Source organism: Anopheles ziemanni, chromosome X (assembly GCF_943734765.1).
Source record: "Anopheles ziemanni chromosome X, idAnoZiCoDA_A2_x.2, whole genome shotgun sequence".
In the NCBI taxonomy this organism is placed as follows: Eukaryota; Metazoa; Arthropoda; class Insecta; order Diptera; family Culicidae; genus Anopheles; species Anopheles ziemanni.
Genome location: NC_080707.1, coordinates 4,710,160 through 4,726,572, shown reverse-complemented (window position 1 = coordinate 4,726,572; position 16,413 = coordinate 4,710,160). Strand labels below are relative to the sequence as shown.

The window sequence follows — 16,413 nt, the reverse complement described above, 5'->3', positions numbered from 1 at the left end:
AGTTTTAAACTGTCTAAAATGTTATTAGATACAGTTTTAACATTACGTTTATGTGACTGTGCACTATTAACTTTTAAGCCGAATAAATCATAACAATGAGAGGGAAATAAAAATATCACCGTACGTTTTACTGTATAACAACAAACCATAAATTCATCAGTCAAATGGAAATTTTACAAAATTCTAGTCGAAAGTGTGATAAATCGTTAATGAACATTTTTATTAAAGCAACCGTTCACAGAACATGATTGTCGACATGATCTTTGGAATAAGAAAATGACTCTATTGAGTATAATGATATTCGACTATCAGAAAAGGCTACGAAATCAGCGAAAGAATGTAGAAATAAAATGTCATACACCGTGCCATCATTGAAATGTTCAATAATCTGCTGCTAAATGACCTTAGTGTCGTAACTTGTCGTTAAAGAACCACATGGTGAAGTTGAGCGATAAATTCAAAGAGAAGTAGACAACCAGCAAATGCAAATATTACAAATTCGTGCAAAATTGCAATTGCAGGTGTCAAGCAAATTATGTCAATCATTGCTAACTAAAAGTGGGTAACAAAGCTAACCTCAATCGAATCAGTTGAATATTAAGTTAAGTTAAGTATATAAACTGGACTGACGATTGGATTCGGATGGAAAAGTTTCCTCTTTTCAGGAAAAACTAAATTCGTCCTGATGGTTTCGTAGTTTATTCAATAATATTTGCAAGATCTGCTAAAAGAATATTATGTTCCAACAAGCTGATACACTAACGGTTTTCAGCTCATTTGATATATCAGTTTTGTCACTAGGACTTTTCATCGCTGTGCTGAAAAATATCAAAGTTTTACGCTTTTCTAAAAAATCCATTACTATTTAATCTTTCGATTCCATTCAACTCAGCATAAAAAATACGGAAGTTTTTTAAAATTCTACCATTTAGTCTCATCATCTAGTTTCTACACGCCAACACCTTTTACCTTCAGTCTGAAGTATGTTTTTCGAACATTTTCATTGCCAGATATCGGAATCAAATATTTCATATCGGAAACAAAAAAACCTTTCAATTTAAGAACATTTCCAGCCACGTTTTTCTCATCCTTTCGGCACAACTTGATTCCAGTCAATGGGTTTATTAATTTGATCAGCGACATTCGCACGCGAAATTCTCTTCGCTCATAAACGTTTGCCATTTTCCAACTGGATGACTTCATTTTCCCGCGGTTCGGATGCCAGAGGGGCCGAAAGGGCCAACGGCGCCGTCATCGTCATCATCGGTGCCATCTTTTCGGGCGCTGGATGACGAGATCGGGCGCGCCATTTAATATGCGAGACGTTGCGCGCTCCCTAATAAAACACGTGTTAAACATGACGTTCGGCGTCGAGTTCGGCAGGGAAACCGCGGAAGTGTCCTGTCTCTAGGACGGTTTGGGGGACTAGAGGGAGAGAGAGGAGGGGGAAGAACTGACGGCCACGTAATTAGAAGCGGAACGCGCGAAGAAATGGCTGTTTTGTCGTCTTTCAACATCATAATTAGGAAGCTGTACGAGCGGACAAGGTGTAGATTGATGCCTTCGAACACTTGCAAACACCATTTCGTACATGTTTGTGTGTGTGTGTGAATTGCGATTGTGACGAAAGTTTTTGGGCACATTTTGTTCCACTATTCCTTGTGCAGAAAACACCACTGTGACCAATTAACCCTTGAGGGGGCAAACAATTGCAAAACTACTGCGTGAACACAAAAGCATGCATGTAGAGTTTATGAATCTGAATGATTCGTTGCGATGCTTTCGAGATTCATAAATATTTTAATAAGAGATTCATGAATCCTTAAGATTCCTGATTAGTAAAGGAAAGTGAAAAGTAAAGGACACAACACATGTTTGCGTTGCACCCTTTGTTTTCTTTGGTTGCTTGATCCACGCCAATCCAAAAACCAAGAAGATTTATGAAAGATCTATGAAGATTCATTATTAATTAATCTCGCCTAAAAATTCTAATAAGATAAGACACAACACTACAATCAACTAGTTGTAGTAGTTGAGAAACGGTGCAAAAGTTGAAATAAAGTTGTAAAAATAGATTTCCGGAAATTGCTAAAAAATTCTTCTGCGTACAACATGAAAACAACAATACCACGAAGGAAAAACTCCGCCGAATATGAAAACATACGAAAAATCCTGTTCAAAAGCTGCAGAAATACCACAGGAAAATATTTTAATTAGCAAAAGTAAAGGTTATCGCTAGTGTTATGAACAATTTGGCTGGTCTCTCGTTTATCATCGATATTTGAAGCGTAATCTTGGCTTTGCTTATGTTTTGCATCATTTGCGGTAGGTGCTTCGCAAGCTAAATTGATTAAAAGTTAAAGCATTTTTTCGAAGCTACGGCTATTATTTTGTTGTTCATTATTGAAAGTACTAAAAGTATTATAACTTTTGGTTCGTTTGTTTACGACTTTGACTAGATTGAAGCATACAATGGTGGAGTCTGAAAGCCAAAATTGTTGTTGACAGATCGAGAAGGATAAAGAATCCTTTAAAAGAACACTTTAAACCATATCAACAATGTATTGTATGGTTTATCTGAAGCTAGTTCCTTCCTGTGAGACTGAAATTGACATATGACAACTCTCGGTAGGATGAACTTTTCAAATCGCTTTCACAAGCTGCCCCCGGAGGGGTTAATGAGACGCGGAATGCATTGCAATTCAGCTGTCGAATGGCACGGCTATGCGGGTTGCTATGCAGCTTCGCCTTCGGCCTGCCCTCCGTACGTTGTGTGCATTCCTATCCGGCTAGGGGAGGGGGGGGGGGGGGGGGGGGAAGTGGGAAGGGACTGCATCAATCGCCGTGTTGAATGCGTCCGTAATTAGTGCACGTCGTTAAATATTAAATAAAAAGGTCCCGATGTTGGCGGGCGAGTCGCTAGAATTAATAAGCTAAGAAATGCGCACCGGCTCTCGACCGTCGTTCTCCTTTTTTCCTGGTCTTGCCCAACTGTCATTCTTTCAGTCGAAATGTCATCGAAACTGCGTTCGCACACCGCGGTGGGAATAAATATTAAGGACGTCGTTGCGTGGTAAGGTTAAACCTGTTAAGAAAAAATGTTTTCCCGTTGACTAACAGCTAATATGCGGAAGTAGGATGAAACACACCACCGTAGATCAATTCTTCGTGTGAATCTGGAGCCGGACGAATTTTCCCACCTTACGCTATCTATTTTTGCAACCCTTCCGTTTCATCCCGCCCCCTTCCCTTGCGCTCGAATCCTTAACAATCTTCTAAAAAAAAGGTGCTGCTTTGGGGTGGGAAGCATTAATTCATGCTTCAGGTATTCATTTCAATCGTAACGTCGCGGCCCCAAGCTCGGCCTTCCCCGTGCCTTCTGTCTATCTCGTATCCACCCCCCCCCCCTACCGCCCCTCCGATCAGATCGAGCATTATTTACTTTAAACGTTAAATTTATAGCGGCAATAAATTAGGAAATTATCATGTTTTCATATTGACGCTGCTTTGTTGTCGTTTGTTCTTCGCTGGTTTTGTGGATGCTGTCGTGATTTGCGGCCCCAGGAGAAAATAACCCGTTCCCCTCCTCCCCACACGGGCCCACCACGGCCTAAACCCGTTGATCCGTTCTGGCTTGTTTGTTTTATTCTTTCTTTCTTTCTTTCTTTCCTTCTTTCCGTTTCTTTTGTTTTCCTTCTATCTTAATTTGGCTTAATTTTCTTCCCGGCCTTTTCAGCATCGCATCGCGTACGAAAAACTTGTCACATTTGACGTGTGCCTTCGGTTTCGGGGCCTCCTTCCCGCTTCCTTTTTCTTCCTACCTCATTAAGGTGGGTACGTTCGGTCGCTCTCTTACCTTGAAATCCCGTCCCCAGCGTGCTATCGGCGCGCCCAGGGGTTGTCAAACGAAACAATTTCTGCTTTGTTGTAAAGGGTTAAAGATAAATATGGCTATTTTTATTACAGGAGTTGAGAAACCGAGGTTTGCAAAACAGGTGAAACGGTTTCCCGTTCGCCCCAGTCGACGATTGGAACAACCAACCCTAAAATGCTTCCCGACCCCTGGCTATCGCTGATGATCCAAAGCCGGATCATTGCTCGCTACATCTTTTGTTTTTTTTTTTTGTTTTTGAAATAAAAACTCAAAATCAAAAAGAATTCCCCAAGATCGAAACACTACTGCATTTTATGGTGGGAACCTGAAGGCTGCGTCGTCTCCGGAGGGAAGCCCAACATGGAACCTGCCAGCTCCTACCAAAAAAAAAAAAAAAAACCCCGGGGGTGATGGGGCAAGATGGGTGTCGGGAGGGATTTCATTATTGATTTTTATTCTCATCCTTCGCGTCGTGCGCGTGCGTTTTGGTCCGGCCGTTTCGGGCCCCGTTCGTCGTCCGTTCTCGTGTTTCACATCATTAATGTGGATATTTATGCGCTAGCGTCGAAATAAGATCTATAAGATCTACCATCGACCCCTCGCCCCCCGCTCCCGTGATCCACTCCACCGGGAGGGAGAGGAAACCGGAGGGAAAAAAGATCGTTATCAGTAGACGCTCGGTGTAGAAACGGACGAAGTTTGGCGACCCCGTCCGTCCTGCTGAAGGTTGGGCCTCCCAATGGACTTCAAGCCCCGGTTTTGGTGACCGACATCGAGAATATGTCCACAGAGTTGGAACCTAAAGTATCCAGCAGAGGAACATAGTCACCGAAAGGAACAAAGATGTACTTAAAATTAACAAAATAATGTTTGAAAGAGTGTAAGCAATTCCAGGAAAATGAAACTTTTGTTCAAGGACTATCTTTGATTAGAAATATCTAATAAGACAGTTGTTTTACAGTTGTTTTTAAAACTTAGATCAACATTAGCTTATTGACACCACAGGAATAAAATGAAATTCGTAAAGTGACAACAAGCAACAAATTTAACAGAACGAAAAGAAACATTGAACAAAGTAGTAGGCAAGGAGTAGAACTTACGATCGAAGCGAGAAAACAAGCGAAATCATAAAGAAGAACAAACGGGAGTGGGAGTGGAAACGCAGGTTCCCATTATTTTCATCCGAGCGGTTGTTGTTTTGGAGTCCGGGTCCGGGGCGCGCGCACACAGTCGGGAGCGTATAAATCGATGAAAATTAGTTTAAACGACGTGTGACCACGACGACGACGACGACGGCTTGGTGTAGGTGTTTCGGGGCAAATAGTCGATGGCTGATTTTGTGATATTTATTCGCTTTTCATTTTTCCTATTCCCACTCCGTCTAGTTTGCGTTCAAAATTGGGTGATAATTTTAAGATACACAAATAATTCTAATTAGGCTCGATGGATGGCTACGATACCGGCCAACCCAATTGATGAAGACGATGAAGGTACCGTTACACGAATGAACACTTTTAAAATGTCAAACCGAAATAGAAACAAATTGCGTCTCTTGTTTCCAACCGAGGGTTTATGGGGATTTGTTTGTGTTCACATACCATAAATTGGATACAAAAACTCACGATCACAAATTATTTACCGTGAGAATGTACTGAAACGCGTACAAATCACAGCGTCTGAGTGAATGCGAAATGAAGCAACTTAGATAGGATTCCACACACATTATCCTTCGAAACAGATTTTCATTGAATCAAACCAAACAAACGGAGTATAAAGGTTCATTTTGTTCATCTCCAGTTAGTTTGTAACAGAAGCATTGCCAAATGTCAAAAGGACGAATCTTTCAACAAAATAAGTGAATCTAAATCATTGCATTGTTTTATTGAATAAAACCAATCAAACAGAGTATACAGGTTCATTTCGTTCATCTCCTGTTTTAGTTTTAAACAGAAGCATTGTAAATTGTCAAATGTCAAATGGACGAATCTTTCCTCAAAATAAGTGAATCCAAAAACATTGCACAAAAGATTCACTCGAGTCTTTCGAGAATCATAAAGTTTTGTGAACCATGAATATTTTGAGACCTTATATATTTTCGAATTTCCCATATTGTGTAGTTCATGCGCAAGTATTTCAATAACATCGTCAGGCATCTCTTAAGATTCATGAATCGTTCTGAATGATTCAACTTTTATAGATTCATATTTATCACACAATATAATTGAAAGATTCATAAGATTCAACACGGAAAATTACTCTAGTTTTAGGATTTTCAATAGGACTCAAACCAAATCAAATTAGAAACAGATCTTAAGCTCCCTTTTGACACTCCGCTCTTTTTTATTAAGTGATGGAGAGTTTCGAATTGAACATTCTCGAGAGCCACACCACACGGCGTTTGGTGTAAACGCACCTTAAACGTCATCGTGAGAAGAATGGCAAATGCTATATGAGGAACACACCTTTACGATCATTACTATGCACGTGCAGTGCGTCGATAGTCGGGGTTTATCAGCCAGCTTTCAGCGAACGTTGGCAGGACGTTCGACAACCCTCCATTTCTTTTCTCCGTCTCTTCTCTTTCTCTCCCTTTCCCGTGCCTATCCTTCTCCCGTTTTCCCCCTTTTTCACCAGGGAGGATGGACGCTCGACGTTGCATAGCATAGAGCATAGCGAATGGGCATATTATTAATGGGCGGATATCGACTCGTGCTCGCTTCTGCACCGGCGTGTTGAAAAGTGTTAATGTGCGGTCCCCACCCCCCCAGCCGCCCGTCCCACCACTCCTCTATTCCGAGGGGGGGGGGGGTTTATTTTGGTTGTTCCTTTCGATGATTATTATTGTTGTTTGCCGAAACGATCGAGCGGTGATTTCGTCATTGCGGGGCTTAGCGCTCATCTCGCTTGTGTGATGAAGGTGATCAGCGGATGAAGATGATGCTCTCGGGGGTCCTGTGACGGGTTTGTCCCCGCCGACCGAACCGTGGCCGGTCTGATTAATGGCCCATAAATCTCCCGCTCCTCGCTCGGTAAACGTGGGAACTTTCGGGCCGGTCTCCCACGACGCAAACCGCCGGCTCGGATGCAGCTCCGGACGAAGGGCCCGTGATTAACCGTGACCAGCTGGTTCCGTACGCGGGGTTCCGCGTGGGCGTCCAACGGGGTTTGCCGAGGAAGGATGGAGGATGCATTTTTCCGTAAAACACTGAACCACCTGGTGGGCTTTTCAGGAGTATTTTTGGTCCCTTCCTAAGCAAAGATTAAACTGAAAACAAGAGAGGGACATAATATTGCTCCGTTCGTTTGGTACCGTTGGATAATTTTTCCTTAAACGTGCAATTTGCTCTGTAGGGGAAAGTGGGGCAAGCTGCAACAGCATGTTTTACACCGAATCAAGGCAAATGTAAATGATATAAACTAATGAAATATCATTTCCTCGGTTCAACGTGAATATTTTACAGAGAAAACAAGAAATTACAAAACATGTGTTGATATGAGACTTTGCAAAAAACTTTCACATTCATCATATACCTCAATATGTTTGTGTACGAATAGTTAAACTAATTGGATTCGTAACCATTTCATTCTGTTTGTGAACCGTAGTCAAACATAGACAAAAAGACTTGTTAAATCTCTTATTGCGCAAACTAAATAAACGCAGAGGATATGGAAAAGATGAATAATTTGGTTCATTGCAACAAACAATATCTTCATTGCTACAAAATGAACCTTTGTTTGGTGTTGGAAATAAATTTAACCGATATTTTTTAAGACGTTCCTCTTTGTTTTGGAACACATACCACATCATGTTTGGTTTAAGACACCTTTTGCTATTTCAAACGTAGTTTTGATATTTTTAAATTTTGTTTTTAGTTACAATTGGAGAGTTTTAATGTTGTTTTGATTAATGTATCTATATGTTGGGGAATTGGTCTGTGTGTAATCTGTACACGCTTTTGGTGTGCATATTACCCCAGTTCACCTTCCTCCAACTTCCGACGGGGGTTGGGATTATGAAAAGGGATGGGAAGGATGACAGGTCGCGAAAATAGACGAGGAAAAAAAGGCGTCGGAATGGGGAAGGGTAGGTCGAAATATCTCTCCAATCTGTTCCCAAAGAATCGTCAGAGAAGGAGGTTTGTTTTGTTTTATTCATTGCAGCTTTCCATACGCGCATACGCGGCCCTTCCCGGTTTGTGCGGTTAATATTTTCCTTCGCTGGCAGTGGGCATTTTCACCGAGCGAGGGCTCGAGATTGGTATTCGAGGACGGCCACGATCCACGGCGCTAGTGGAGGGAGAGGCGGGCAACGGATGACGGACGGTTGCACGGTGTCGAATCGCAGAACAACAGCACTGCATGCGGTCGACCGGTGAGAGGGCGGCGGGCGAGGGGAGATGGCGGCCGGGGGGAAACGAACAACGAACAATCCCTCACCTGCCATATCAAATTGCATTTTGCTGATTTAAAATGAACTCCAAATCAAATAAACAAGCACCAGAACCGAGGCCCTATGGCATGGCATGGTTCGGTTGGTGCGGTTAAAGGCCACCACCACCGCGTGTGTGACTGTGTGTGTGTGTGTGTGTGTTGATTGTCGTGCGGTTAGATAGCCTTATACCTTGATACTCCATCTGAACCACTAACTCGGTTCCTCCAGATATAGCGTCAGCAGTTGGATTGGTTCCTGCGTCATCGAAATGGCATCTGAAAAGAAGCCGCCATGCTGGAAGACGGATAAAACCGGAAGTATAAAACTCTTACAGTAGCCAACCCTTCTCCAATCGGGGATGGCGTCCATATTAGCACGCCATATGTATCTTATATATAGGCATAATCTAAACTCTCCAGGAGTTAGTCAGCGCTATCATAGAGTGTTACCGACTCCACTGAGAGGAACATTCCACAACTTTGGGGAACATAGAGACCGGTGAGGCAAAAGTGCCGCTGTAAACATTGGAGTTCTAATCTCAACCTATAACGGACAGTTAGGGATCTCCAAATCTCTATTTTGACAGCCAGAAATAGTTTGCCACAGTGAAATAGGACTATTTTCCAACCCTGAAACGTTCTGGAACCTATAGCTATGTGTGTGATACAGACACGATTTATTTTAAAATACGATAAGTAAAAGATTCGATTACTTTGCTAAACAAATCGTGCCGAATTTTGGTCTTTGAAGCCGTCTATTGACAGTGACTTTCTGGATATGAGTTGACAGCTGGACCTTCGACAAAAGTTCTTCAAATCTGCTCGCTTGTATTCTATAACTTTTCATGATAATATGAAGCTCCTGATGAATTATAGCTTATCAGTCTCAGAAGTCGTCGTCTATGAAGGCGCAATCATCTATCAAAGTCAGATTAAGCCTATTAAAAACATAGGCATTGGAACATAGGCAACAAAAGTTCGCTTCGAACACAACAGTGTTGCACGGTTGCACCGAACCTTCAGAAACCGGAACCTTTTTCGTTACTAATCACGGAGTAGTTCGATTAGACACTCGCATCTGGGCGGATACCTGCTGTGCGGTGCGGCTGACTCCTTCCGCGCATCCCAACATCCTGCGCGGCTCCAACACCTCTTTTAATTTCGGGCTCAGCAAAACGTGGCCACCAAACCCGCTACACACGCCGCGCTTCGGAACATGGGAAATTATGAGCCTAATAATCGTAAATTGGTTTGTATGGCCGTTGAAGCTGTCAGCGTTTATTGCCGCTCGTCGAGCGCTCGGGCGGAGCGTGCGGTGATGGCGGTCCGGTTGAATGTTGTCCCCGTCGTCGTCTTCGATAGGCGACGGTCTGTTCGTTTCGTTTGTCGTCGTTCGTTATGATCCGGGCGATGAAACTCGCGAACGTCTGATAGCGGCGTCTCGTAGGTGCCGTTTGCCTCCGCATACTCCGCAACACAGGCTGAAAAGTGGAGCAAATGGGCAGACGAGTTTTATTCGTTTCGGGTGCTGGGACGGCGTATCTTTATCGGAGGTAGGTCCGTTATCGCGACAAAACGGACAATTGCTGAAATGGCCACATTCCGAGGTGACAGGATTGGCGTACAAAGTTCAGCTTCCAAGTGTTTTCGGGAACGTTTTGTTTTACTTTTGGCATGCGCTCAGGTGACAAACAGATTCCACGGGCTCGAATCGAGGACTACGGCTCTTTGGAAGACTCCTGGAACTCGGTGCCTCGTTGAGTAGCTGTTGAGTACATATTCTGTGGCATTGCCGTACCAGAGTAGAGTCCCACGTTCCGTGGTGTTGGCACAGGCACCCTTCTTATTCTCCTGGGAAAAGAAATATAGACACACTTCACAACGCCGGGGTTTTGTATTTCATTCTGCAAAGAGCAATGTTAAAACGACTTTTATTCTTAGAGTTCATGTCTTCGATTGCATCCGCGTACATTTCCTCTTCCAGTACGGTTGTGAATTTCACAACCACAGCTCAGCACCTCACTCCGCATCTCCGACGGTTGGTATTGACTCCTGTCCTATCGCCGCGAACCCTAAACCTCGGCTTGGGACTTTTAGGAAATCCCGGATCTTCCGCTCACCACTTTCTACCTTTCCATTACCATGTACGCTAGTTTTTCTTCTTCTTCTACATCTCCTCTCGAAATGCTAGTCTAGAATCGATTTTTACAACGCATTGCGCCTGCACCACTGCTACCCTACACACTCCACTGGGACGTTTGGGAGTTCCGGCGACGATGGTAGGCACCGGTCCTCGAGGAGGAACCAGCAACTGGGCAGGGCGTGTGCGCTATGGCTCACTCGGTTTGTTTCACCGGTGAAGTCAACACGTTACACGGATATAAGTTACCAGTTATAGTTAGCTAAGAGTATTTAGTATACATGCGTAATAATTTAGTACCTCGCTAGAGTTTAGTTAGTAGTACCTCGGGATTACATTCCCTCAATGCTCCCCTATTATTTTCCCCAGCTCCCCCCAACTCATCTCTAATGCCCTTGCGCATGGGAAAGCTTTATAGGCGAGTCCGCCATTGTAGTTGCTTACATATCGTACTCTGTTTCGAAATTGTATTGTTTTGCACCGATCCCTCCGATCCAGCTTCCTAGCTAGCTGCTAGCCCCATTTGTGTGCCCCTCACATCAGACTCTGGACCGTCCTAACTCCCGCACTCTCCTTACAGCTCCTCGAGACACCGCGAGTTGGTGAGCATGATCCGCGTCAGCCGCCAGACCTGCTTGGAGGCGTTCTCGAGCGCACCGGGCGACTTGCCCTTGAACAGGTCCATGTTGGGCAGGAAGTAGTGCGGGCAGCGGCGGCACTGCAGGCACGAGATCAGCTGCAGGAAAATGCCGTTGATCCGGTCGCCCATGCAGTTCTCGTCCCACTCCATCTCGCGCGGGTGCTTCTCGCACTCGTACAGCAGCAGCGTCTTCATCACGTACGAGGTGACCGGGTTGCCCGGCAGGTCCAGGTGCCGGTCGCGCAGCGTCTTCAGGATGCTGAGGCACCGCCTCCGGCAGCCACCTGCAGAGGAACAGAGCGAAACGTGAGCGGGTGGATCAGTCAAACTGAGGCGAACATGACCGGCGTTCGATCTGCTACTATCTGCTTTTCATAAGAGGAGCAATTTAATTCCTCGGACGGCATTGCGATAAACCAGCCCTGGATTATTTACTCAACAACTAACGACCTGAAGGCGAGACACTCTTCACTGTTGTGCCCCGTTGAGGCTTGCCATTTTCATCTAGCTTTACCAACTTGTGAATTCGTTTGAGACATATGTATAAACCCTACTAATGTTTCAATTCATTTCTGTGACAAAAGTCAACTGTTACGACTGTTCTTTTTCAAAGTTTTGTGCAATTTGTATCTTCATCATGTTCTAAAGAATCGACGAAATTATTTCAAACACGTCGTATCCCAAATTTCTTTTCTCATGTGCGACGAACAGCACATCTTTCCTAAGTTTACTATTTGTTTTTCATTTTTGTTTGTGCTTTTTCAAGCTTTTTTGCATATGGTTATGCACTTCACAAATCATTTACATTTGAGTAATCAGTTTCTTTGTTTTTAACTTATTTTAACTAAGACATTTTGGAGCTAGCTTACAAATCGTATCGTTTAATGTTTCGATGAGTCAAAATGAACCATCAAGAGCGGGAAATATGTGTTTTCAAAACGTCTTCTATCGATGTTTGTGTTCTTCACTAAACAATTCACGTAAGCCAAAACTTATATCGTTTTCAGTTCGTTACAGTTTTTTTAAACTTATGACGACTTTTTTTTAACTTATTACGATTGTTGTTTACATTTAGTTTGATTTACATTGCCATACTGAATCCGACAAATGATAAATAAAATGAAACGTGAAATTCATGTTGAGAGTAGCAACTAAATGTTGGATGATTTGAAATCTTTTTACAAAATACCGATGATTAAGAACGTATTTCTGGTGGCATGTACGTCTAATCATTTTCCAAATTTGTCCCTTTTAATCACAGAAGGCTCAATTTTTGGTGTCTTGGAACATATCAGCACTGTTCATTACACACAAAAAACCATGTAACTCTTTCGATCAATTAGCTTTATCATTCGACAGCCATCGCAGATACATTGGGTTGGCGAGGGAAACACGAACATCGAGCGCATGCCGGCGGCCCTCCTGCGGCCTCACAAACCATAAATCTTTCCTCGGGGGCGCTCGGTGGAAAGTGAGACTGTTGTTTTCCGTCCTATCCAGCTGGCCCAGCTGAGACTGAGAACGGAACGGAAACTGCTTTCTTTCCCAATCCGAGGTATCTCTATGATGATCTGTGCCTTTTAAAAAAGGTACGACGCTACGGTCAAATGTCAGGCGCACGGAAATCTGGTCAGGATGGAGTGTTCTAGGGATTTTGCGTTTCCTGAGAAACAAGTTCGTTGGCCTGATACCGTTTTTGCCCAAATTTATGCACTATCACAATATGTTTTAATCTGCATCTCTTCTAGCAGCAAAGACCTCAAGCGAGGTTCGCACAAATGTCAAAAAGGATTTAGCTTTAGGAAAGCAGTGTTGAAAGATTCGCAATGCTCTTGCGAAGGAGCTCAAGCTACCGAACGCTACATTGTTGGACATTTTCCGTTTCAGCTACCGATTTTCAGATAGTTTCTGTTTCCCCACGAATGCAATTTTCTGTAGAAAGTCATTTTTATTGCACCGATGTGTCATTACTGTCAAATGACAAACCATTGGAATGTTTTGATGCTTCATCAAAGTTTTGATTGCATGTGGAATGAAATTATTGCTTGTTTAGATTCCGGATGGAAGAAAGCAATGCAATGAAGTGTCAAATTTTATTTCATTGCAGTGAAACATTGACAAAACATCCAGCAACATATCACCACAATTTAATCAGGAATTTCAGTTCCTATATTCTGGATCAATCAGTGGTTCTCAAGCTATGAGGCACACACTTTTTCAGGACCACCTTATCCTGCTTAATTGATTTCACAGAAGATGCTAGTTCGTAGTATTCTAGCGATGACAAGTACTGTCAAAAACAAAAACAACCAACCAACAACACAAAATGTTTTCATGAACTGGTGAGTTCATAGTTGTCTGCTCAAATGAGTGTTTGCGGTTTGATCCGAGGATAGAATTATGATAGGGAAGGAGTAGATGACAGTTGATGGCTACCTTGGAGCAGCTTGTTCTCGGCCTCGGTAAAGCTGAGGACCCAGGCGTCACCCTCCATGGCGGAGTTCTTGCCCTGCAGCGCGATGCACTCCTTCGACAGCATGTCGAAGCCCTCGGTCTTCACCTCGGACACGATGTTCGGATGGGGCCAGGGGATCTGCGGGAGCGGCCAGTGCGAGGCGGACCGGGGCCAGAGGCCGGCGCACTTGAACGCGGGCGTAATCTGCACGATGATGCGCTCCCGGATGCGCAGCTTCACCTCGGTCGTGTCGGCGATCATCTTGACCGAGTCGCGGTACGAACACTTATCACAGGCCTGCGCCACCAGCGTCTGGAAGCGGGAGCGGATCTTGCGCGCGGACAGGTAGCCGGAGGCGGTGATGAACTCCACCCACAGCGACATCGACCGCTTCCGGCCGTCGCTCAGCTTCAGCACGGCGCAGCCGGGCAGCGTGCCGTCGTCGACGAAGTTGAGGACGCCCATTTGATTGAGGTAGATGATGATCTCGAACTCCGTCGGCGACACCACCTCCAGCCCGTCGTACCGCCCGTTGTAGTCGTTCAGCGACGAGATGAACCTCGGCTCCTGCACCTCCACCTCCTTCAGCACGTCCTGCACCACCCGGCACACCTCCTGGATCGTCTTGTGGATCTGGGCCTTCCGGGCCTGCACCCGGTCGGCGCAGTACTTGTTCATCTGGTAGATCAGCTTCGACTGCACCGCTATCATTTCCGGTGGGACCAACATCTTGCACACACGGACCTTCTACGCACTCCTACGGCAGGAACACTCGGCACACTTGGGCACACTTGATGACACCTTGGGCAGCCACGACTTCCCAACTCGGCACACGGCACCTGACGGAGTTCGGATATTCCTTAACGGGTTGATTGACTGTCGCCTCGATTGATAGTGTGCATCTTCTTGGTCGGCCCTGGACGGCCGCGCAAAGGGGCTAGCAAGGACTCGCCTTCACACACCCACACACACACACGCACACGCACACGCACGTACACACAAAAGCACACGGCCCAGGCAGAGTGGGCTACTCGGACTGCGGTGTCCTCGGCCCGGTGCGCATCCTCTCTCCCTCTCTGAGGTACCCAGCGAAGTCCGCCTGGAAAAACGTTCCCGGGAAGCAAAAAAAAAAAGGGCACACCAACGGAGCAGGCACAGGTCAACCGTTCACCAACCGACCAACGCTGTATACGCGGCAACTACTTCCACCCGACTGACAACGGTGCGGTTGCGTGCAGCTGACGGTTGCGGGCGCGCCACAGCCGCCGGAGGACGCAACATCCGCGATTCGTCGCGGACGAGCATTCCACCACCGAAACCCCCGGTACATAGGATTCCCCACACGCACACCAGCACACTGCAGCCGTGCGTAGGGACAAACTCCTTGACGGCCCTGGGTGTGTGTGTGTGTGTTGGTTAAGGAAGCAATGGAGCCAACGGCACTAGGCCACGCCCATTTCCCGCACGCCCAGTGCGCGTCCTCCTTCGCGTTCGACCGACAATGGCAATGGTGGTGCTTGAGGGAGTGTGCGTTGCATGCTCACAATGTGCCGGCTACAGCTACAGTGGCCAACCGCTTTTACGCGACACCGGTGGGGCAAAAATGAAGCACCACAGCTTATTATAAGTTTGTTTCCAAACAACACATTTCCTGACAACAACTGAAAAACATCAACTATTTGTCATTTATTTGTTTTGAAAGCTCAAATTGATACTATTTGGTTTAGTTTAAAAGCAAATATGAAATGCCTTGAGAGAAATGAGTACCTTAAGGTCTTTGTTATTTTTATTTGACTTTTCATTTTTACCAGAAAGGAACATTTTATCAACGAACCTTTGAGCCTTAAATTAAAAGAAAAACATTTACACATTCCATCACTAGCACACCTTTTCAATCAGCGATGTCACACTCGGTAGATAGATTTACAAAAATCGCACCACAAAAATGTTTCTATAACTTTTTCGGCTCATGATAAGTTGTATAATTTTATTTTTAATCTTAAGCTTCAAATTTTAATTCACTCTTTTCAAACCTTGGGTAAGCTTAGAGGAGTGTTTATGATATGAAATTTGTTCTATCCTTGTTACTTCTTAGACGTAGCATAATTCTATCTGATAGTTCTTCCTGATCTGCTGATAGATAGATAGTTTGATGTTGATTGTGTTTACTGTTTACTCGCCTACCGTGGGTTTCAATTGGATCAGATCTTTGAACTTAATGAACAACATTCTACAGAGTCAATTTTAATAGTATAAACGCGTTGTTAATTCAACTAAAAACTTGTATTGGTTTAAAAAACTTCAAGAATCTCTTCATTGTAGCAATACTTTGTGCAATCCTTACCATTGATCGCAGCGTTATTTTGTTTTGTTAATTTACAATTAGTGTAAATCAAGTGTGAATTTATCTTTGAACATGTTTGTTAGTATGCTAGCTGGATTTAATTTGTCCATTCATTATGGTGCAACTGTTGAAAAGGTTTGTCAATTGATTTTCCGTCTCCATCTATCGGCAAAAAGGGGCACCCACTGTAATTGGGGGCGTTTGTATCAGCGATGCCTGCGCCGGTTGATGGTGGTAGATGTTGATTTTATGTTTTTTTGCTAAGCCCATAGCTGTGAAAACATAACGAAGAGTTGGGTGAGGGGGGGGTGGGGTGATGAGAATTGATAAGTGGGAAAAAAGGCAGTAGTAAGATATTGTTCCTATATGTTTTATATCCCGCTCCAATACACATGCGCCTTGCTCCAGTTCCAGCTTCCTCCGCGATGAGAACGATCCTGGTGCAAAATAAAAAGGGGCAAACGAAAGAAGTGCAAGAAGCAGCCACCAAGGAGAGGGAAACGAAGCAACAAAAGGGGGAGGAAAAAAA

The 16,413-nt window shown here is 44.4% G+C and overlaps 1 protein-coding gene across 1 annotated transcript; it reads right to left on the bottom strand.

The window, feature by feature from the left end:
• Positions 1 to 11,019: 11,019 nt before the first annotated feature.
• Positions 11,020 to 14,269, bottom strand: LOC131290790 (protein mab-21). The gene is made up of 2 exons (XM_058319965.1): positions 13,522 to 14,269; positions 11,020 to 11,369 (listed from the first exon to the last, which is right to left on the bottom strand). Exons 1-2 carry the CDS (start codon positions 14,267 to 14,269, stop codon positions 11,020 to 11,022), a joined length of 1,098 nt encoding a protein of 365 aa, XP_058175948.1.
• Positions 14,270 to 16,413: the final 2,144 nt, after the last annotated feature.

Coding starts and splice junctions, on each gene's coding strand:
- LOC131290790 (XM_058319965.1), bottom strand. CDS start 14,269: ATGTTGGTCCCACCGGAAATGATAGCGGTGCAGTCGAAGCTGATCTAC. Junction 11,370..13,521: donor CGAGAACAAGCTGCTCCAAG/GTAGCCATCAAC, acceptor GTTCCTCTGCAG/GTGGCTGCCGGAGGCGGTGC.